The sequence below is a fragment of the Camarhynchus parvulus genome, chromosome 1 (assembly GCF_901933205.1).
Source record: "Camarhynchus parvulus chromosome 1, STF_HiC, whole genome shotgun sequence".
In the NCBI taxonomy this organism is placed as follows: Eukaryota; Metazoa; Chordata; class Aves; order Passeriformes; family Thraupidae; genus Camarhynchus; species Camarhynchus parvulus.
In genome coordinates, this window is record NC_044571.1 from 73,896,473 (window position 1) to 73,920,331 (window position 23,859).

General features: G+C 40.1%; 1 protein-coding gene across 2 annotated transcripts in view; it reads left to right on the top strand.

Annotated features, from left to right (window-relative positions):
* The first annotated feature begins 1,916 nt into the window (after positions 1–1,916).
* Positions 1,917–23,859, top strand: part of CWF19L2 (CWF19 like cell cycle control factor 2) — a 59,395-nt gene continuing 37,452 nt past the window's right edge. For both annotated transcript variants that reach the window (XM_030949029.1, XM_030949039.1), the window contains exons 1-8: positions 1,917–2,008; positions 13,651–13,761; positions 14,492–14,611; positions 16,005–16,112; positions 17,531–17,650; positions 18,748–18,841; positions 20,091–20,206; positions 20,495–21,225. In XM_030949029.1, the coding sequence (XP_030804889.1) occupies positions 1,943–2,008; positions 13,651–13,761; positions 14,492–14,611; positions 16,005–16,112; positions 17,531–17,650; positions 18,748–18,841; positions 20,091–20,206; positions 20,495–21,225 (1,466 nt within the window). In that variant the 5' untranslated portion in view covers positions 1,917–1,942. The remainder of the gene's footprint in view (positions 2,009–13,650; positions 13,762–14,491; positions 14,612–16,004; positions 16,113–17,530; positions 17,651–18,747; positions 18,842–20,090; positions 20,207–20,494; positions 21,226–23,859) is intronic.

Genomic DNA, 23,859 nt, shown 5'->3' on the forward strand with positions numbered 1-23,859 from the left:
CACGTGTTTTTGAATTTCCCTTTGCTCACCCAGGCACATTCTGAGCAGCCAGCACCCTGACATTACAGAGGTCACAGTCTAGCATGGGTGCACTGAACCAGCAGCAAATGGGCAAGAAAATGCATGGAAGATCACCTAGAGGTGTTCACAGCAATAGGGAGCACTGAGCACTGCATGGCTCTGGAACCTGTGAGCATTTTTTGGGCCACATTCCCTTGTTTACTCTCATTAATGCCACTCTGGACAAGCAGGCCAGGGTCTGTGCAAGGGAATTTCAGCCCGGAAGGAGGGATGAGCCTGGACCTCAGTATCCCCAATATTGAGGATTACATTGAGAGCTGCAGGCTGCTCTGGGGAGAAGCCTGAGGCAAGAGACTGTGAAACTGCCAAAGGGCACAGGGATGTGTGGCGCCAGCCAGGTGCCCAGACACTCAGGGACAGGAAGGAGCCAAGGATTCCAGACATGACTCTGCTTGGATGGTGCTTGTGAGGGTATAAGAGCCCTGAGGTTTCTTCATTTGAGGTCCCTCCTCAAAGGCAACCAGCTCAAATTGTTATTTTGTTGAGGTATTGTGATTAAACTATTTTAAGGATTAAAATATCAGAGACTTTGTTATGGGAAACCTGGGGTCCAGCCGGTAAGGAAACCTTGTCTGACTGTGGAGTGTGGAGCTGCCAGGGCAGCTCAGGTGGTATGACTGAGACTTCTGGAGAGGCTTCTGGGTGGGTGCGCAGGGAAGTTTCCGTAATGCCCATTGCAGGACTGTGTGGTCTTGTTGGTCAAGCAGCACAGGGTTCCAATAAGCTGCTGTGCCATCACATGGTATTTGCATAGGTGGAGGTGACCTCCATCAGTGAGGCTGGTGAGCTCTGAGCAAGGTGTGGGGAACCCACCTGGGTGTGTGGGATGGGACAACCCTGGATGTGTGGACAGACTGAGGAATGAGAGGATGCAAAGCAGCACCACACAAAGGGACCTGGGAGGCCCTGGTCTGTAGCAGTTGAACAGCAGTGCCCTGGCAGCCAGGAGGGCCAACCCTGTCCTGGGGGCATCAGGCACAGCATGGCCAGCTGGGCAAGGGAGGGGATTGTCCCACTCTGCTCTGCTCTGGGGCGGCCTCACCTCCAGTGCTACCCAGGGGCAGTTCTAGGTGCCACCATATAAGGCAGATACAAAGCTGTTAGAGAGGGTCCATAGAGGGCAATGAAGATGGTGAAGGGACTGGAGAAGCCATTTGAAGACCAGCTGAGGTCACTTGATGTGCTCAGCCTGGAGGAGACTGAGGGGAGACCTCACTGCAGTCAGTCTGCAGCTTCCTTGTGAGGGGAAGAGGAGCCACAGGCACTGATCTCTGCTCTGTGGTGGACACTGACAGACCCGAGGAAACCGGCGTGCAGCTCAGTCAGGGGAAGTTCAAGTTGGATATTGAGGAAAGGTTCCTCACCCAGAGGGTGGTTGGGCACTGGAACAGGCTCCCCAGGGAGTGGTCACAGCACCAGCCTGACAGAACTCAAGGAGCATTTGGACAATGCTCTGAGGAACATGGTATGATTCTTGGGGATGGGCCCGTGCAGGAGCTGGACATTGATGATCCCTGTGTGTCCCTTCCAACTCAGGATATTCCATGATGCTATAACCCTGTCATGAGCCGAGCGCATCGCGACGGACGCAGACGAGAACAGAGGGGCTGAGAGACCGAGTCGGCACCAGAACCCGGCTCTGGGGAGGTCCCCGCCGTGCCCCCTGTGCCCCGCCGTGCCCCAACCGCCCAGCTGTCCCCGTCGTGCCCCCGTGTCCCACGTCCCCAGCCGTCCCTGCTGTCCCCGCCGTGCCCCGACGGGAGGAGCCGCCCCCCCCAACCATTCCCGGGGACGCCGTTCACGACAGTGTCGCGGCGCGGCTGCCGTACGGCCGCTGCGCGGTTTCCGGCGGGCTGTGCGGATGGCGTCCGGGCCGGAGGGCGAGCGGAGCCGGGAGCAGCGGGTGCGGGAGGCGCTGCTGGCACAGGTGGGGTGGCCGGCCCGGCCCAGCCTTGCCCCGGGGCTGCTCAGCACCCCCCCCCGTTCCCCGGGCTTGGTGCTGGGTGCTCTGCGGGGTCGGTGCGCTCCTGAAGCTGCCGCGGCAGGCGGAGGCGGGGACGCCGAGGGGAGAGAGAGCCCCTCCTGTGCCCGGGGGAGCTGGGCTGCGGCACCCACAGTGGCAACACGCAGTCTGGAATTTCTGCGTGAGAGCCACCTGATTTTACCGCTTGTGGTATTGATCCTCTCGGTGTTTCACTTATTATGTATTTCTGTGCTTACACTTTTGGAAAGAGCCGGAGTCTTTACATTCTCTCTTCAGATTTTTTTATACATTGATAAGATGACACCACCCTCACTCCCCGGCCTTCCTTAGGCTGAACAGGCGCAGCTCTCAGCCTTTCCTTAAATGAGACATAAAAGGCAACTCCTCCTTGTCTTATGGCCTGTCTTTCCTAAAGAGCCTGTATCCCTCCATTGTAGCTTTCTGGTCATGGAATGGTAACAACTTGAAGTTGTGTGCATGTGTAAAGAAGTGGGAGCCTGATTTTATAGGATCATGGTGATGCCTGGTGATATGTTGCTGTACTGTAAGAGAAGAATTAGGAGGCTCCCACTCACAGGTGCTTTGGTAGAGCTGCTGTGACTTGGAGACCCGTGATAATCTTGATGCATTTTGTTCCAAACCTGCCTGTTTTTGGTATTTGTGGTGATTTGTGTTGTAACTTGTAGGTAGAGTGAATGCTGAAGTCACAAATGGCACACCACGTAAGTGACACGGCTTGTTTTGGGGTTTAAGGGGGGATAACTAGAGAAGTGTAAGAGAAAGACAGAGTATGGAAAGAGAATGAGGTTGTGATTATGGGCTTTTGACAGAAGGAAGGCCAGGGTAAGCAGCAGCCAAATCTTCCTGGGCAAAGATAGCGCAAGAAAAAAAGTAGTGGGAAAATGGTCGGGATAGGCTGATGCTTACACAACAGTGATGCGTTTTCTCAAAGCAAAGGAGAAAGACAGAGGATTTTATGTATATGTATGAATATATCATGTGGACATCTTGTTTGTACAGTTATGGAACCATTTTTTGACAATAAAAGTTGCCTTCAGTGATTTCCCGCCTTTTGACAAGCAGTTGGAGGGAAATTTCTTTAACTTAGTAATAGTGAATCACACTACCCTGCAGAAGTTTGTTGATGTTTTTAAGATGTCTGTTGCTTTACCTGAACTGCTGTATGTTTAAGATTGCTCCTTTGCTCAGCTCAACCTCTTGGATGTTCAGAAAATACACTTAACAGCAAGGAAAGCTTATGTGGGGCACTATTGTCCTACTTTACCTTTCCTTCTCAGCTGGTGCCACTTGTACAGCAAGCTGCCTGGGCCAGTGCCACTGGCTTAGAATCCTAGAACAGCCCTGGCTGGAAAGACCTTGAAAGATCACTTGGTGCAACCCCTTGTGAGAAAGGGAGTCTAGGTGAGATTATTTAGTCCTCTATTCGGTCATGTCTTGAAAAACTCCAGTGATGGGGTTGAGGAAACTCTCCTGGCTGACCATTCAGGAAGCACAGTCTTCCACCCAGGATGCACTCCCACCACCTGAGGCTGTCACTCCCACTGAAGCCCTTTGTGGAGAGCAGCTCCAGTGTGAGCCAATGTGTGCTCTGCTTGATTGCCTATACACAACACTCACACTCAGACAAGTTTCCCTTACCAGCTGTACCCCAGGTTTTCCATGGAAGAGTCAGAGACATCTGAATCCTTACAACAATTTAATCATGGTGCAAAACACAAAGCCACCTTGCGCTCAGTGCCTCCAAGGAGGGACCCTGAACAACTGAATCCCTGAGCTTTTATACCCTTGCAGTGTAAGTGTGCCATAGTCTGGGCTCCTGCTGCTGAGTCCTTGGCTCCTGCAGTGTCTCTGGGTGCCTGCTCTCCTGGCTGGCCCCTGAGGTCTCTCTGCTGTGCAGAGGGACAGCACCAGTTCACAGCCTTTTTCCTGGGGCACAGGTTGTCTTTAGCACAGTTCCTGTAGTTGCTACAAAGTTTGGTATCTTGAGCAGGGGGGCTGCACTTCTGACTCCGCTGTTAGGATATGTCTCAAAGAGTTGCTGCACTTCAGCACCCGGGCTATGCTGTTAGGATATATCTCAAAGAGTTCTTTGATGATACTGTAGCTTCATAGGTCCTAAGTCTCAGTGTTAATATATTCCTGTAGGTTTAGATTCTGCTCATCAGCCTTGCTGAAGAATATTAGAGAAAGTGGTTTGGAGTTTTTAGAATGAAACAAAATCTGATATTTTTTCTTATTGCTAAGCTGTAGTGGATTAAAAGGTATGCATGTAGGATCTTTGTTGAATTCTGTAATTTTCTTTGACTTGAGCAAGAAACAGACCATCATTGTATTGTTCAGCATATTTTTAAAATGCCATGAATACAAATTACTCCTACTTGAACATCTTTAAAATGCATCTGCAATATTTGTATGATACAAAAGAAAACCCAGCGTACAACCCTGATTTTCTGAGTAAGGGAAACTGATTTTTTTTGTACAGCAGTGGGCTCAGCGTTGGCTTTTACCATTCAAAACTCAGAAATGGAAATAAATAGCTGTATAAAGATGCTGCATCATTGCTTAGACAGAAGCTGATCAAGTGTTAGAACCACTGTGAGATGAATGAAGAAGAAAAGAAGTGGTTGCACAGACATGTTACCCATTTCCATGTAATATCAAATAGCTTATGCAGCCCTGGTCCCAGCATCTCAAGAAGAACCAAACAACCTTGGAGAAGGTGGGAAGAAAGGTGCAGAGATGATCATGGTGCAGACTGGCCAAGGACTCTAGAGGTTTTGAGATAAGGAAAGATAGTTGTGTCAAATTTTTAAATGGTATGGAGAAGGGAATAGAAAGTGCTATCTGCTGGTTCTTTCAGGTTAAGAACTAGGTTGTATTAAGGTTTTGCAGATAGCCAGCTTAAAGCAAACAAGTGAACTTTCAGATGATGCACAGAGAAATTCTAGAGTCTCTTGTATAGCATGTTGCAAATACTGGCACTGCACTTCATCCAGACAAGAACAGCCTAAAATGCAAAGTATATGTTGGAAGCTGTAGATTGAAAAGTTGTTGAGCCTCAAATTGCTGGAGGATGCAGAAATATTTTGGAGATGGCTCACTTTGAACTTAAGCCTGTATACACTTCAGCTTCCCTGGGCATTGCTGGACATTTTTTAGTTGGGATACTAGCTTAGAGTCTCAGTTCTGAGAATGTCAGAGCACCGAGAAATCCAGTACAGGGAAACAGAATGGAGTATAATTTGTGAAATATTAGCCACTATGATTCTTCAAGTCCATTTTTCGTGGAGCGTAGGAATGGATCTGGAGACAGTGACGTTGTTTTCTACAGAAGTAAGCCATTAGAGATGCTTGGTCCCTGTATGGCTGATGAGAAACCTTCCTGATATGACTTTTCACCTTCTTACTGAAAGTCACAGTATAGAGTCTGTGTTATATTTTCACATTGTTATGTTTTCTCTTCCAAGCAACCTAAAGTGAAGTCAGATTCTTTGATTTTCAAAGATTCTCTTGGGTGCATTGGGGTAATACTGAAATATAAATTAATGATCAAATGGTTTTCTTTGCTGTTGCTTGTGGAATTGCTGTGTTCATCATCTTATGAATGTCCTTGAACTGTTTCTTTTCCTTGCAGTAAGAACAAAAAGTTGATGTAAGGAGAGGAGATATTGAAGTTTGGGAGTTCCCCCCCCCCCCCTTTTCTATACCAGAGTTTTAGAACATGTTAGCAGAAGTGTATCATAGGCGTTTTATCCTATACAAGTCCATGTGGGCCAAAGGAAGCTGTAGAGATTCCTTTATTACTTATTTGGCTGATAGGGAAATTTAGGAATGAAAGTTTTCTTTTTTAAAACTCATTTCATGTCTCTTCTTCCCATTTATGGACCAAATAACCTAATATAGCTATGTAAAAGCCCAATATTTTTAAGACTTCCTCTGTAGATACTCTTTTATTTCTGTGAAAAGTCAATTTAGCATTTTATAATGTGAAAGTGTGAGGATGTCATAGTTGCCATGTCAATACTCTGCTGTCTGCTTTTCAGAAATGGACTTGTTGCTACCTGTGTGAGAATAGATTGATGTCCCAAGTGTATTGACTTTCTCTGCTTTACTTTGATTATGGCTGGACTGCCTGCTTCAGTGGCTGTTGAGGGAGGGGATTGTCCTGCTCTGCTCTGCTCTGCGCTGGGGCAGCCTCACCTCCAGTGCTGGGGACAGTTGTGGGTGCCACCATATAAAAAAGGCATTGAACTATGGGAGAGTGTCCAAAGGAGGGCAGCAAATACAGTGAAAGGCTTAGAGGTTGCAGACATACGAGGACTGGCTGAGCTCACTTGGCTGGTTCAGTGCAGAGGAGACTCAGAGGAGACCTCATCGTGGTAGTCTGCAGCTTCCTTGTGAGGGGAAGAGGAGGGGCAGGCACTGATCTCTGCTCTGTGGTGACCTGAGGGAATGGCCTGAAGTTGAGTCAGGGGAGGTTTAGGTTGGATATTTTGAAAAGATTCTTCACCCAGAGGGTGTTTGGGCCCTGGATGAGGCTCCCCAGGGAAGAGGTCACAGCACCAGCCTGGCAGAGTTCAGGAAGCGTTCAAGAAGCTCTCAAGCTCATGGTGTGACTCTTGGGGTGTCCTTTGCAGGGGCAGGAGTTGGACATTGATTATCCATGTGGGTTCCTTCCAACTCAGGATATTCTATGATTCTATGAACAAAACTGGGAGAAAACTATTGTGACACTTTTTCTCAATGTGTTTTGTTTGTCTTGCTTAGAAAAGCAGCAAGAGATTATCAGGAATTTATCACAGCTGGCTATTGCTGTCAAGACAGTTACTTGGTGATTGTAATCTTGGAATCCTTTTACTTTGGGAAAGACAGTTGGAAAGCTGTATAGTCTTTGCTTCTGGTAATCTGAGAAATTTGCAGCAATAACTGTACTTTAGTAGATCTGTTTCTGGAAAGATGAGATGTTCAGCCAACTCACCTTAAGGAGCTTTTTGTTATGAAATATTGAGCTTGCACTTGTTTCTATGAACCAAAATGCCGCACAATTCGTTGATCAAGATTTCTCTTTATAGCTTGGAAGTGTATTCTTTTATTTGTGTAGTCTGTCTTCCAAACTGCACTGATAAAACCCAGTGGCTGATAGTGTTTATGATAATGATCAGTAATCAAATAATTAAGTGTTGGCATGCAAATAATTAGAAAGCTTCAGAAATAGCATCTTGTTTTTATGAGCGTGGTAGTTCATGACACTGCTATTTTGGTTTACAAGTTTACAGCAAGAAAATAATCTGATTGTTTGTTGTGGTAATTGCAGAGATGTGTATTTTTCCTAGACATGAACACTTCTTATCAAAACTTCAAATTTTGGATTATTCTTGCATCTGTTGTTTCATATATTATTTTTGTATTTTAGGGTTGCTCCCCTGTTACTTGGAGTTTTTTCCATGGACTTTGAGTCTTTCACTCTTTGGCCTCTGAGGGTGATGTGATTTGGCCATTCCTTGTGCAGAAAATCCTGCTTTTTAATTTTTAAGGATTACTGACAGAGTGGAGGTTGAGTATAGATAAATAAGACCTTGGTCAAATAATGTATATTACTGAAACAATGAAAATAAATTGATACCATAAAACAAGTTCATTGCACAAACAAGAAATTGCATGTTTAGTTTTACTTATTTATATTTTTGAAAAAAAAAATCAAAATTATAAATATATTTCTGAAAAAATTGATTTGATATTTGCAAGCCATTATTTTTGGAAACATATTATTTGATGCTTTTGATTAGACTTCTCCCTTTAATTTTTTGGTTTACATTTTTTGTTTTATTTTCTTTGGAAATACGACTTAAAAGAAAAGCAAACAACAAACAGTGCATAACAGTATCCCTGAGTTCACAGTATCAGATCTCTAAAGAAGCTGTGAAATCAGCAGGTTTTGCTGGTGAAGTATGATCAGATATTTCCTCCTATTGGAAGGAAAAGTTGGCTTTTTGCAGTGATCAGTATTTGCTGAGGTGATGGAGTGCTTGGCAGTATTTTACATTGCAGTTTTCAGTGGAAAATTACAGAAATCTCTCCTTACGCAGAAATTAGGAGCAAAACATGTCTCGGTTAGGGGTTATAGTTGCTTCTGTGCTGTAATTGTAAGCACCTCCTTTTTGTTCTTTCCCTTTTAAATCTTCATGAAGTGTTAAATCTCCAGCTCTATCTGCCAAAGAAAATAAGCACTTCAGCACTTCAGTATGTGGTATTAGAAGAGTAATGGTACTGAGAAATGAATACTGCTTTTTCACAAAAGATTTTTGGATTTTTGTCAGAGCACCTCTATGCATTTTTGCAAGCAGCATCTTTGAACAGACAGGTCATTTTTGAAGGTTGATGATGAAGACAGATATCACATTAACAAGAAATACCTATTTATGGTTTCCTAGCAGTAAGAGCTTCTAGTTATCTGTTGTGTCTGCCGGTGTACCAGCAAAACCTCTGCTGCCTCCCACATGTTTCTGACTGAAGGCTGTCATCTTTTGTAGCCTGCTCTTTAAATCACATCTGACTTTTGATTATTGGTCACAAGAAGCTTAAATGATTGAAGTGATAGTCACTTCAGTGACCTTTCTTCTGTGCCTTTTGGCAGGTGAAAATGACAAGAGTGGTGATATTTCCAGTTGGCAAAGCTGTGTCTGGAAGAGGTGGTGATATAGGCAGCTCTCTGAAATCAGTTGCAAATTCCCAAGCTGGGCTGGAAGCTAAGCTCTTTCTTGTGTTTCCACTGTTGTCCTCCTTGGGAAATCTTCGTGGATGTAGCAATAATTGGAATATTGAGACTCGAAAAATAATCTAAGCATTCACCAAAATGAGTGTGTTATTCAGACAGAGAGTTGGTATAAAAGCATCAGAGCTGCAAAGAAGGGTATGTTCAAGTTCCCTGGAGCTAAGCACTCAGGTAACCTTGGCTCTCTGTCCCTGAGCTTTGGGGTAATGGAAAGTAATGGGGTGGTAACACATGGCATAGCAACCTTTCGGATACTTGATTATCAAAACAGTTAAAATAGTGGGGCAGTTTGTATGATAGCATGGGAGATGCTCCTGAAATTAGAAAGAGAAGCTCATTGTAGGTACTTTGAATGTCTTATCTTGGTGTCTGAAGGACTAGCTAGATGTTAGATTTTTTGAACTTTCTTAACAGAAAGCTGTTGCTGAAAAGAAGTTTTTTTCACACTTTTTTTCCCCTAAGTGCACTTTGCCCCTTTGTTCCTTGAGCCTTGATGACCTTGCTAGAGTGGCAACGTGTAAGCGTGTTCTGCAGGAAGCTGCACCATCCTTTTGGTGGGATTTATTTTGTGTCAGGGTGTTCCTGGAAGTGACTTTGCCTGAGACTGGAGTGCAGGAACAGGCCTGGGTGGGTAAAGTGGTGTGAACATGTGAGGGGCAGTGCAGAGAGGAGAGGTGTGGGATGGAGCCCTGCCCTTCAGTGGCAGGTGGCCAGGACAGCAGCTTAGCTGGTGCTCTCGCTATTGAATGTTTTTGTCATACTGTAATGATCTGATCTGCTGTAGATTTTCTTCTGGTTGCTTGTGGAGGAAAAGGGAGTCTTTCTTCTTTTGGATGAAGAAGTTGACTATTGAGACATGGGGATTATAATTTAAAGAACTAGAGGCTGACCACAGTTATAGGTGGAAAATTGCAAGGTTTTTGTAATGGTATGGAAAACTTTCCCTGGACTTCATGAGAGCTGGAACAGTAAATAGAGTTGGGGTCAGGAAGGAGTGTTGGTCAGGGTTTCTGTGAGCTGGGGAGGGAATTTTTACCTCATCCCTCCGTCCCTTCCGGACATCCTTGAGGGACTGCTGTGTAACAAGCTGCATTTGTTGTGTGACCTATAGCTTGGCTGTTGGCACTGTCTGTGATCTCTTCTGCTTCTTCCTGCTGTGGCATGATGTAATTTTTATAGCTTTTGGGTTTTGCATCTGCAGTGTGTTACAGGCTGCTTTGGAGCAAGTTTTATTCATTTAGTAGATCAGCTACTGGGCAGGCTGGCCTTAATGACCCACTTGATGGAAACCAGAGAGCACTTTCCTTGAACTTGGTTTCCTCCCACATTCAGATGGATCTGTGAAATTCAAACCCCTTTTGCCTACTTGTGGTAAAGTCTGTAAAATTTGTCTCTCTTCAACCATGGCACGCATTGCTGACCTAGTGCTGCAGAATAATTACTGTTTTTATAGCACTGTAACAACAGACCTTGCAGAATGCCTTGCCTTAGACTTCACCTTTTTTGTTGCAAAGGAGACCATGAGCAATTTTGTTAGGGTGTTGCAGAAGTATATGGTGTAGCATGATGCTTCTTTGACAGGTTGTTTCTTGTAATATGTTCATGTGTACATGCACAGGCATTTGCATAATTAAAGCATTACTTTTGAAACAGAGGTATTTCAGAAAATGTGTCATCCACTATTTATGGAGAAAAAACCGAAAAATATTGCTTTGGTGACCTAAAATGTACCTCGTTTGTAAAGGGGGAAAGTATAAATTATTGGATATTCCTGTGGTATTGTAAGTATTAATGAACCTTAATGTGAATTAAATGCTTGGACTCCTCTGGGTTGACAGATGTGAAACTATTAGAGTTGGTCCTCATAGATAGAATAGTAAATCTGACAGGACAATTAATTAGTTTGTCTTTCTTTTTTACATTTTATGATATGCTAGTAAGCCCTGCAGCTTTTGAGAAGAAAAATAGAATATGAAGGTAAGTTTTGAAGCTTATAAAGCAGTGTAGGCAGATTTTCCGACTCACTTCTGCACTTGAAGTAATTGTGTGTGTGCGAGGGGAAAGTATCATGAACAATAAAAATGGAGTATTATAATTTGAGGGAGCTAGATTTTAGAGACAGAAGGATTTAGAGGGTATTGCTGCTAATTTTCTAGTCTTAAATGATAAAATGATAATTTAGGTGAAATTATAACTTCTTGCGTAGTTTTAGATGTCTAGGCAGTGTTCTTATATTTTTCATTTTTCTCCTTTTTTTCTTTCTTTTTATTTGATCTTGCATAGATATATTGTTAAGAATCTTCTATATTTTGTATCCTTGTCTAGGAGACACAGACTTCCATCTGATGCTTTTGTTTCTGTCTTTCTCTTTTTAACAGCCTGATGGTCAATCTGCCACTACCCATTCATCTTGCTCAATCCTGTTTAGTTTAGTATTCAGGAGACAGCAATCTGTAGTCTGATTTCTAGTCAATCTGTGTTCTAAATGAGTATTTGTGTACTTCAGCCAAAATGATGATCCACCTCTTTCATTAGAATGATGTATCTCAATTACTTAAATACTTGCCTTCATTTATTCTGTTTATTTTTAGATCTAATAAAAAGTATAAAAGCTCAGTTTGTGCCTTACTGATAACATTACCTCATTTTATTTGTAACTTTGGCAGAATGAAGAAAATAGTAATGTTATTTAAAATATACTTGTTATTATGGGAAATGGTAAGAGGCTAAATCTTCCATGACAGGCAGAGAACATCTACGATGAAGAAATGTTGACAAGCTGATCTTGAGTGGCCTTTATTTGTGGCATTTATAGATTTATGGGCTGGAGAACTGCAAAAAGGGTGGAAGGGAGCTGACTCCAGCTGCAGTTCTTTCTCAACCAAAAGTGAAATGGAATATGCAGGAAAAGCCTGCCTTTTTTTTCCCAATCTACATATTGGCAACTTGTTTTGTGTAGCTTGTGGAGTGAACAAGCTTGGAGTCAGGGTTTTTTTTTTGTTTGTTTGTTTGTTTTTTTTTTTTTTTTTTTTTTTTTTTTTTTTTTTTCCATCTAGAACTATATTTAGGTTCCCTTTATCTGCACTGTTTCATCTCTGTCCAGTTATAAGCTTAAGTTTGGAGTCTGTGGCTTGTAGACATTTTGTGAGTTGTGAAGCTGAGGTTATTATCCTTCACTTGTCCAAAAATGTGGCATATTTAGTTACTTTTTTTGAGTCAGATGACCATATTTTTAAGACAAAAGAGCCATCATTGTCTGCATAGACTAGAAGTGAATGTATCAGTCTGATACATTTCTGCATGAATTTTCAAGGGTGTTGTCCCAGATGTCGTAGGGTGGCCAGGGTTACCTCTCTGTATGATGGAGAAGTTGCAGGAAACACACCTCCATTTTTTGGATTCCTGGGTGGTTTTAGTGATGCTATGTTGTACTTAACAGCTATTTCACTCTCACTGCATTGTAGTCCTGCTCATTCTTTTCTTACTTTGTTTACCTGTAAACTAGAAAATAATTTGATGTTGGAACAGATGTCTGAATGTGTTTCTAACTCTTTCTTTATGCCTGCCTTTTGAAGAGGTAGCATTCACCTTTGTAGACTGTCAGCTTCATTCTAGAGATGGAAGTCTCAGTCTTGACCTCTTTTTTCAAGCTGATTTATACTATTTTTTGTTTGTTTTACAATATTCCTTTGTTTAAAATCAAGGAGTCTGGGTAGCAGCCTTGCTTTGCTTGCATTTAAGTGCATTAGAAAGTTTATCACATGGATAAACTGCTAAGAAAGTAGGCAGTGAAAAGTTTAAAAGGGTGCTTTCTTTGGGCACAGATATGAAGTGGGCTTTTTTTTTTTGAGTTCATTGTGTTGTGCCACTTTTAAAAACACAACAGCAATCCTTTCTTGTGAGTTAACACTTTAAAAAAAATCTCCTTTTAATCTTATTTTTTTAGTATGTATTTCTGTTCTTTTGAACCCTTATAGTGTATTTGTCATCTTCCTGCAAACATTGTTTTCTGCTAGGACGAAAGCTGCAGATTTTCGTCAATATCAAAAAAGAGAAACTGCCCTGTGGTAGGGTGGTTACTGTCTTGTGCAGCGCCCAGGCTTGGATCTGGAGAACTAATAGCTGGCCAGGAGGAAAGACCTCAGCTGTTGTCCAGTCTTCTGAGACTTTTTTATTTGTTTGTTTTTAATATTGGTCTTTCTTAAACTTGTATGTGTTCTCTTGGCTTATGTTTGACAACACTTTCTGGTAAAAGTTCATGTTTTAGGATAAGAATTTCAAACTCTACCTTTAGTTTTTGTTTTTAGTTATTTTAAAAGAAAGTCATCAAATAAATAAAAACCCAAAAGTGTGTTGAAATTTGCAAGACTTATCTAACACAAAATTAGGGCTGTAATAATATAAAATAACTTTCCTCCTGTTTAATCAGGGTAGGATGATATATGGCATGTGATATATGGGATAAAGAATTTACTGAAGACAAGTTATACTTAAGTAAACTTGTTCTGAAAGTCATGTTTATGCTGAACATAACATAGTGAACTTCAGAGGCTGAAAAAATAATTGTTTTTATTGATGTGGCTTATAAAAATTCTTTTTTAGGAATTGGAACTGTTTGCAGTGATGGTTATTTTTTCAGAAGAAGTAGTAAAAGTATTTCTAGTTTTATCTCTGTAACTACAAAGGGAGGAACATTCTGAATCCTGAAATGCCAGAAATGCCTGAAATGCAGTTCTTAACATTGTCTGTGGAAATGCTACTGAGCTCCACCTGATTCTTTTTCTTCTCTTAGGCCAGAATTAGTTCTGAGAAGAAGGAGAGTTGCAAGCTGCTAAAGGGTCTGCAAGGGGAAGATACATGGATGCCTGCTGATGTGAATGAACGTGTGGCACCACTGGAAAAGGTGAAATAGTAAATAATTAAATTGGGTTATTGCCTTTACAGAATGTTTGTATGAACAGAAGACTTGGTGGGCTTTAAGGCGATCTTTAAATACATCCCAATTTATGATTTCTTTATGCTTTGATATTAGCTTTTTTAAAGGTAGACATTATCTTTTAAAGGTAGACATTATCTTTTATTCGCCAGGAGGAAAAAATTCTGTCATTCAATTCCAGCTTTAATTTCTACCAAAAGCAGAAGAGGAAGTGATACCAGACAACAATAGTCCCATGGTGAGAAGTCTGGAGGATTCAAGGCTTCATGGCAGTCTCAATTGTGTTCATTCACAGGAGAAGCCTTAATGGAGCCTGTAAATATCACATCCTTTTAATGGGCAGATATTTCAACAATGCAAATATGTGTATTGATAATGTAGTGATACCTGAAGAAATAGGTTTGACCAAATTAAATGTAGTGTAGTAGGTATTATTTGTTTAGTTGCAGTGCCTTAGTTCCAATAAAAAAGATACTGAGAAGGGGAAGAAAAATTGATCATAGATGTGAAGTATGCCCTCCCTGCCCCTAACACTCCAGTCCTTCCCCCATAGAAGAGAGAGAGGGTAGTAAAAATAAAAGGTATTTATGTGTATTTCATCTTTTTTCAGTGAGGTTTGGTAAGTAGCTTTTGATTGTTTTTTTTGTATATGGATGATTTGGTTTACTGGATCTCATTTACAAGCATTTACTTGTAGGAACATTCTGTGCAGAAAAAAAAGAAAAAGGATAAACATTCCAAAAAAGCTAAGAAGGAGAAGAAGAAAAGTAAGAAACAGAAATCTGAAAAGAAGGATGACTTACTTGATAGTTCTTCTGTAAGTAAAAAATTCTAAAATAGTTCAAATTACAGTCTTAAAACTTGAAATATTTTAGTCCCTGTGGGTATGCATGGTTAGTAAAATTAAGGCTCATTCTTATCATTTTCTGTTGGGAAAAATTGCAACAAAATTTTATCGTTTTCATGTACTTAGTATTTAATCAATTTAAAATAGGCTGTTATGTGAGTGCTTGTGAATTTTATGGTATTAAATTCACTCATTAGGAACTAAAGGATTTATAGTTTTTCAGCAGAGAGAAAATGAAAAACAAAATCCTCATTCTGATATAGAGAAGAAAAAATATCATAGATACCCTGTAGTGAATGGTATATGATGAAAGATGTGTCTAGAATTGGAAATAATTGACTTTGAATTTAAGCGCCTTTTTCCACAGATGTTCAACCATGGACACTCCCAACAGCATGGGAGTTGTACATGGGTCTGAAGGACTTGTGCATCTGAATCTGTAAGGACATGCCTTCACATGGAAGGGCACTCTGGAAAAACAGTGCAGAGACTGCATTTGAAATCTGGGTGCTGCCTTCTGGCCACATTGTGGAAAACATCTTCCCAGCATTTTTGGTGCAAGTCAGGCGGCACTGTTAGTTGTAATTTTCAGAGTTGCTTTTATGGAGTGAAGGAACGTCCATTATAATGAGACTTATTTTTCAGGGGTTAATACCAGAGATAAACTATATTATCAGTGTGGGAAGTAACCAAAGGCACTAATGTCCCACATTCTCCATGGGAGTCACCAAACCCTTCAGATCACAACAGGGACTCCTAGGATGCAATGCAGTCCTGGCTGTAACTTCCATCCAAACTCTTTTACTCCTAAGACAGGTTCATGTGAATAGCAAACAAACTCTGTTCAATGCAGTCCTATTGGATTCAAGTGAAAAATCTCAGTATGTTGTTTGCAAATGCAAGTGTAGGAAGCTGGATACAAAATAGCAGGCAATAGCATGTACCATGATTTATATTGTGCTGTGTAACTGCTCTAACTTTTTAAATGTGAAACATACTTAGTAATTAATTTAGATTTTTTATAATTTTGTTTTTGTTATGTGATAAACCCAGTTGGTTTTGATTTTGTTTTTATTCTGACTGTTTTACTTTTAGTAGAGTTACGCAAATAAGCTGCCAGTATGAGGTTGTGTTGCATGCTGTGATGTGCTTATGAAGTGAAATGTTTTGATCACGATGGAGCAATCTCCTATGGGAATATTAATGTTCTGGTTTTATTATCAGTATTTTTAAATATTAGTATTATATTAGTAATGCTAATCAGCATTCATTTTGATTATCAATATAATTGCTAAGTATTGCATGTTATCAAGTAGTGTGCTAAGGTATTGTTTTTATTCTTTACATTAAACTTTTTTTTTAGGATTCTTCAGTTGAATGGGTTGAGTCAAATGTGTCACAGTCAGATGACACAGAAGAGGCTTGGAAGGTCAACAAGCAGCCAGATGCTGCGAAAGAATCTTCCCTGCAGGTGGGCAGACTCACAGCTACTCTGGAGATAAATTCAGCTTGTGAAACATGCTTAGGTTTCTTGGGAGCTCTTTTGCAGAGTGTTGAGCAAAACCTGTTTTACAGACAAATGTCTTTGTTTAGCTGGTTCTACAAACACATGCTACTTTTCATTGATTAGAAGACTTCTCTACCTAATAGTTCTGAGTATTTAATAAGGCACTACTCTTAATGTTGCCCAGCACCAGCTCCTATCAAGTCTTGAGGCTCTTAGTAGTTTGATTTTCTTGAAGACATCATCTTAAAGGTCTTAAGTAGACATATTACTTTTTTCTTCACAATTCCCAATTTTGGTGGCTGTTCTGCAATTTAATAAATTGGCAGCTGGCCCTAGATGACCCTGCTTTAGTGGGTGTTTGGACCAGATGACCACCAGAGATCCTGTGCGCATCCACATTTATTGATGCACATTGCTTGCTGATGTGGACATAGATATTATGGAATCACTTTGGAGATAGATAATTTTTCAGTTCCTTCTCTTTCTCAAAAGAGATCTGAGAAATGGACTGTTGTGTTTCACCTCTGAAATTCTCTGGCATGTTGTCTAACATAATTTTAAAATAAGAGACAAAGTGACATATGGCAGCTGTTCAGATTGACAACTGAGTCTTGAACTCTCTTGAAGATAGGAAGATTCTTCTGCAAGGACATGTTTCAAAATAGATGTAATCTGGTCATTTTGGTTGCTATACTAGAATTACAGAATTGCCTGAAATACTTGCCTTTATAGAGTAATTGCTTACAATGTGTATGTCACTGCTTGCTTTTGAGGCTTCAGATTTTTACCTGTATAAAGGTAGTGGATATATCTAGGCTTTTAATATGCTGCTTTTCTTTAGTCTTGTCCTCATTTTTCGAATCTCTTTGATATGGCTTAGGTTCTGTAAATGCAGTTTTCTAGCTGTTATCATGGGTACAGTTCACAGAATTTAGATGTATAACTGTTAAGTTTGAGGGTGCAGTTAGTGCCTGGATATCTGAGATGTGAACTATGCTCAGATACCGATTGCAGATTTTGTATACGCTAGAAGAGATGTAAGAGATCATGAGATTAGAGGTAGCTAAATGAGATGTACAGTATTTGTTTATTCTAAAGATTAGCTGTCTAAAAATATGCATGTTTACTAATGTCTTAAATATATTGTAAATTTGTATTTCATATTACAGGGAGACATGAAATTTCTTTAAATATTAAAAAATTTGAAGATTAGAGTTCTTAAAATCATACTTGCTTTTCATTGAAGTATTTAATATGTGTTTGTAGAACCTATACTGTTTATTGTCAACAACATTTGTCAGTAGTTGCACTGCTTTGGTTTGGCACATAAGCCATGTTTTTGTTGGAATTATGAGCACTGATTCTTTGTGTTTATTTTAAAGAGAGAAGAATGGATGAATTTAAACTTCATGTCATTGAAAACAACGTCAGTAGCAGCTGTCAAAGGTGAAAGACACAAAGAAAAAGTATTGGAACGGCAGAAAGCTCAAGAACTTGAGCAGGTAGGAGGAATTAATATCTTAATTTTTTTCTGCCTTTTACTAAATTTTGTGTGATGAATAAAGTAATGAATTGGTTCAAATATGTAAGTCTTTATTGTTATTAAAACTAATGCCTGATGTGATAATGATCTTAATTAAATTGGTCTGTTTGGATGGAAGGCTTCATACATCATTGTGGAGAAAAGCCTTTTAACTTCTAGGTAAGGAGAAAGTTACTTTTGTTAGTACTAAGTTCTGTTAATAACAATGACAGACTGTTGGTCTTGCCTTCTCCATGATGTGTGAAAGGAGCACCATTGTGTAGCATGGTAAAAGCTTATTTAAGTTACTGTATTTAAGTGAAGGGTACAGAGGCTGGTTTTCTCCTAAAGAAAGAGCTCTGAGCAGTTGTTGTGCCTTTCATGTCTCAGATGTTGGTGAACACATGGGTGACTGCGGGTCTGGCTGGAGAAAGGGTTGCTGTCATTGAATTAACGTTTTTTACATACAGTTGATGGCTCCTTCATTTGTTCATTTACATTGTTACATGCTACGTAGTCTGATCTGAAAGCATAGTGATGGATCACTAGCTGATATTTCTTTGTCCTCACATCTCACAGCAGGCTCTTTCTTGCCATTAGGTTTTCCAGTTAGTTGTGTTGTCCTTGGGAACCAGGCTGACCTAGGTCACTGTTTTTGTGTAGTATGCAGTACCTTGGTTATTGTCTTTGGACAAGGGATTAATATTTAAAAAAATTTTTTGTCTACAATTTTTTTCCTGAACATTATTTCAGGAGGACCTTAAATCACCAGAATGTCAGCATATATTATATGGTTAATGACAATTTATATGTAGTCTTTAATCTTAGAAAAGAATGGTTTTATAGACTCTCCCACCCAACTACTTGCTGTCCACGTAGGTTTATACTCCTGTGTTTTCTGTGCCTGAGTGCTTTTTCTTTGGTACACAAAACAATGTGTACAACAGATGCTTAGGCCATGAAAGTGGTGATGGTGGTGAATTGTGTGACTTCACATACAAGTCTCTCAAAATGTATAGATCTTCTATAAAATACAAACCATATGCTATGCAAACATTTAAATTATTTCTGTTTCAGGCCGTGCTGTCTGAGAGAGAACTCAATCCCTATTGGAAAGATGGTGGTACAGGTTTGCCACCAGAGAAGGATGAAGAGGCTTCAGTTAAGAAAGGTTAAGAACAACTTTTAGTAAAAATCTTAAGTTTCTGTCTCCAATTTCTGGACTCTGTGTTGCTAACAAATGACTCCTAATGTTTGTGTAACAGGATTATGAATAATATATATATTATTAATAATGTAGGTAATAAAGTAAAATTTGGATGAAAATTCCATAGTGGATATTGGGTTAGTATCATAGTGTATGTGTTTGGCAGAATTTCTCTTTACTGGGTTTTAATCTTGAGTGGTTTGACTTCGAATATCCTTACGAAATCTTGAGTGGTTTGACCTTCAATATCCTTACAAAATTCTCCATTTTGAACTAATTAAAGAAAAGCATGATTTAACCAAGACAAGATAAATTGTTGTCAACTCATTTGGTTCCTTTCATTCCATTGCACAAATTACAGTTTTAAAGTATTCACCCACAGAAGTCTGAGTCACGTCAAAATGAAGAACATTACAGATGCAGTTGGTGAAAAATAGTATTTCTGTAGTCTTTTCACTTTTTTCTTTACCCCAGGGTTATCCTGCTCATTTCCAGCAAACACAGTAACAATAGCCTTTTTCACAATGTCATGAAACATTTATTATGTGCTGAGAATGATCCTTATATTCTGTCAACAAAGAAGAGTGGGGTCTGCTTTTTGAGAGCCTTTCACTGTGAATCATTAGCATGAAGCTAATGGTTTCTGGGACAGAAACTTCTAGGTTTCTGCCCCAGAAACCATTAGCTTCATGCCCACTTTTAGGAGTCACAGAGATCAGAGATCTGTAAGAGTTGGCAGGCATCAGTGAATGTGTGTTCAGAATGTCAAGACCACTGCTAGCTTCTCACATGGGAAGCAGTGGGTTACTCAGTCAATTTCTGAGAAAGGGAATTCGCTTTGTGTTTAAGGGGTATGCCCAAGAATGACGCGGGATGTGGGAGTGACAGGAAGGTTCTTTAATGTCATAAAGAAACTCTACAGCTTCTCATATGTCACTCCTGTATTGGAAACTGCTTGTGATAAACTGGAGAAGCTTAAATTAAATGAGTGGTATTGCTGAGGTATAACCAGCATTAACTTATGAAAATATGTAATTGTATCTATATATGAATTCTGTTTTTCTTCTGCACTCCTTCAATTTTTACAATAAGTTTAGGTGAATGTCACCTAATGTGAATGTGAATGTGCTTTAATGTCACATACAGAATAAGGTGAAATAGGAATAATTACTTGAGATGTTAAACTACAACCTCTCATTGTTTCCTACTTTAGTTACAGTGGTAGAAGATGCTGGATTAAGTTGGCTGCGAAAATCATACCAAAGGATGAAGGAGCAGGCTGAGAGAGAGAAGCGAAATTTTGATGAAATTGTAGCTGAGAGATATGGGGTAAGGATCTTCAGTTAAATTTTCTTCATATTAATAGATGCTTGCAAAAGATTACTTTCATATGAAGGCACAAGTACTTAATGTATAAAGTAAAACATGTGAAAAGAAGCAAGAAAAAACTGCCCCTGAAGCTTCTCTCAGGTGATAAAGGGGTTAGAGCTACCCAGCCTTTTATATATTTTTCTTGTTAAATGTTTTTAATATATGGGATCTTATAGCAAATTTGAAATACTTACACAATATCCCATTGCCTTAAAAGTGGTATGACTTTTTTGGTTTTTCTTTTAGTCAGTGGAGGTATTTCAGTCACGATTAGAAGAAGCTGAAAAAGCTGCATCCAAAAAGGAAAATTATCATAGAAGTGGAGGATGGAAGAAGACTGACTATTCAGAAAGTGAGAAAGAGAAGAAAGACAAGAAAGAACACCATATTGAAAAGGTGACACGAGATGAAGATGATAGAGACAGACGCACGTCTGGGGGCTATTCCAGGGAAAAGTATGGCAAGGGCTGGGCACAGGAAGACAGGGGTTACAGAAGAGATGCGTCAAGGGCAGACCGGGAATGTGGACGCAGTAGCTTGGACTCAGTATCAAGGGGCTACAGCTCCAAAGCAGAAAAATACTCCAGTGAAAAACAAAATCAGGAGAGGAATTCATCTCTAAGCAACTTGAAACACAAATTTTTGAAACCCTCTGAAGATGATTTAACATCTTACAGTGCATCCAGAGACTCCAAGTTAAAGCAGTTCTCTTCCAAGGAGGACTCAGCTCATAGCTCTTTAAGCAGCCGTTTCCAGAAACCTGGTGAGGATACTGCACTATGGACCAAAACACACACAGAAGATAGCAATGAGAAATTAAAATCTGATCAAAAATCATCAGGTACTAGGGGACAAATTGATGGCAAGAGTTGGAAAAGAACTCCAAGTGATGAAAAAGAGAAGTTGCGACAGGAACACACAAGTGATACCCCTGAGAAGAAACAAATTTTATCTGACAGTAAAACATCATCCTCTAGGTATTTTATAAACATCTTTACTTGGTTTTTATTTGCTGTATTTTTCATGACAAAATATAACGAAGGCTCTGTCTCCTTTTTGACATTATGAACACTGATTATATCAGATCTCTTTAGTTTTGAGGAGGGGTCTTAGCCTCCAGCTAAGGGCAGCTAGAAGAAGTATGTTCAGCAGAAGTAGTGAATATCCCCTACCTAATCTGTCTCCTCAGCACATTTGAGAATTGCTAATGCTAGGTTATTTTCTGCTTCTTTCTAATGTTAGTTCACACTGTGGTAAAATTGGCCTCTTAGGCAGAAAAACCTCCAAAATGTCTTAATAGTCATTGAATTTATAAAATACAACCTTGAAATGGTAGAAAATGCTGACTAAAACCTGAAATAATTAATACAGCAGGGATAGGTTTGCCACTTGTGAGATGAGCTCATATGCTAAAGTAGTAGCATATGAAAAAAAGTAGAAGGTGTTTAATAGAAAGTGTGTTTTCTGTGGTGAAGGGGAAGCATTAATAGGACTGGGAAAAGAAACACAATAGGCAGCAGGAATTTGGTTTTCCATGATTTGCTTTTGTGAAAGACAATGGAGAGTAGTAAGGAGAGGTGGTCAGACAATTTGTAGAGAACTGACCTTTTGCTCTGCTCATGGCTTCCTGTTCTCCAGTATGAGCAGCTTGCTGGTTCTTCCAGTGATCTGCCTAGTGTGGTTGTTACTATGAATCTTTTCTTTCAGATTGTCCCAATAATTCACATGTGCATGCACATGGATAAAAAGAGATACATAGGGATAGAAGTGTTTAAATGTATAAAAAAATACATATGTGAATATATAAAAGATGCCTATTAAGAGTTCCTTTTGAGTTCAGTGAAATACTTCAGATGTATTGGAGTTTATCAACAAGCAGGAGTTGAGCCTCAAGGAGTGGAGGGTTTCAGCTTTCTATGATGGTGCTCTAGTCTTTGCAAACTGGGGAGTTGGTGAGTTCTGAGAGGTGTTCCACTCAGTGCAATGCTGGCACAGCCCTCTGTGGGCTAGGAGAGCTCAGGGGGCCTCACACAGCTCTGCTGTTGGTGGGTCTCAGCGTGCTGGGCTGCAGTCATCAGTAAATTTACATCCTGGCCACAGTCTGGCACAGTCACTGGAATTTTGAAAGTTCCAGTAGCAATGGTACAGTTCTGCTCAGGCTGTGGTTCAGGTGAGTAATGATCAGAGGCTGTCAGGGGCTGACTGAGTGTTTCTGCGTTTGTTCCCCACTGTGGCAGGCACCAGGAGTTCTCCCGCCTTAGCCTGGCAAGAGTTCCTGCTGCAGTCAAGGGATACTTCATTGGTCCTCAAAGGCCAAAGCATAATGGAAATTCCTGGGATTGCAGGATGGCCTGGGAAGGGGAGGGCTAGGCACTATGTGGAGGAAAATTCACCACCACATCGCTGTGGAAAAAATAAATTCCATCCCATCCAGCCAGACCAAGAAGAACATTACCTCAGTATTGTTTTCTTTGAACAAGCAGCTACTCTTTTCAGTCCTTTTTTTTTTTTGGTTTTTTTTTTGTGTGAAAGAATGGTGATTCACTTTTTTTAGTTGCAGGTACAAAAACAGTACCTTTTCTAACTGCCGCATTTACTAAGTGCAATGGTAATTATAACTGGACAAAGCTACAAATTTTGGGAAATGAGATTGTGTGCGGAAGTGGTTTACTTGCTCAAGTTCAAAGAATTCAATTATTATGATAAAAAAGATAGTTCTTCTCCTCACAGAAGAGAGCTAGATGTAGAAACTGTTCAGCTGATATTTTCTTTTGCATGTGTTTTCCGTTCTGGTGCTGTTAAACTCAATTGTCCATCTTCTTTGATATTTTAATTATATTTCTTAGCCAATGCAATTACTAAGCTGACTCATTAGTAAACTGGGGATTACTTAGGCCTGCAAAACCATATAGCCTCTGCTTATTGACATAACTTATTTCCAAGTTCTTCTAAGATGACTTCTTAACTCCTGAGACTCTGTGTGTTTTGAAATAGTAAATAACCTGTCTTCCTGTTTCTAGCAGTCAGAAGTTGTTTTTTTTTGGTATTGTATTTTGTTGAAAGTTCTGGCTTTTGGAATGTTTCAGGTTTGGATTTGTGCAGCAGATACCTGTTGAGAGTAATTTATAAGCTGCTGCTTTCTTTTTCTTCTTAAAGTTTCAAGACTTTTAATCCATGTACTCTTTTGGTAATATTGTCAGTCACAAAAAGTAAATCTTTGAGGTGAAGCCTTGAATTAATAGGTGTTGCTGGTTCAGTTCCTCATCTTTCATGCTGAAAGTATGGCTTTTAAATTTTATCTTTTCTAAAGCACAGAGGAAGTCTCTTCAGCCTATAAATCAAAGTGTTTTGGACAGTTATGACACAGGTTAATTAAAAGTGCTGATTGGATGTCCAAGGGATCTCCCCAGAGAAAAGTCCATGAGCTAGTGTTTACTGGAAGTCACACTTAATAATGTGACTGCTTCAGAGTTTAATTTGAGACAAGATAAAAAGCAAATCAAAGCAATGTCTCAAGTCTCAGAAAGTTCAGACAGTGATTCAAGCACTAGCACCATTAAAAAAAAAAGCACATATGAATTAATAAACACCTTTTGTTCCCTTTTCTGAAG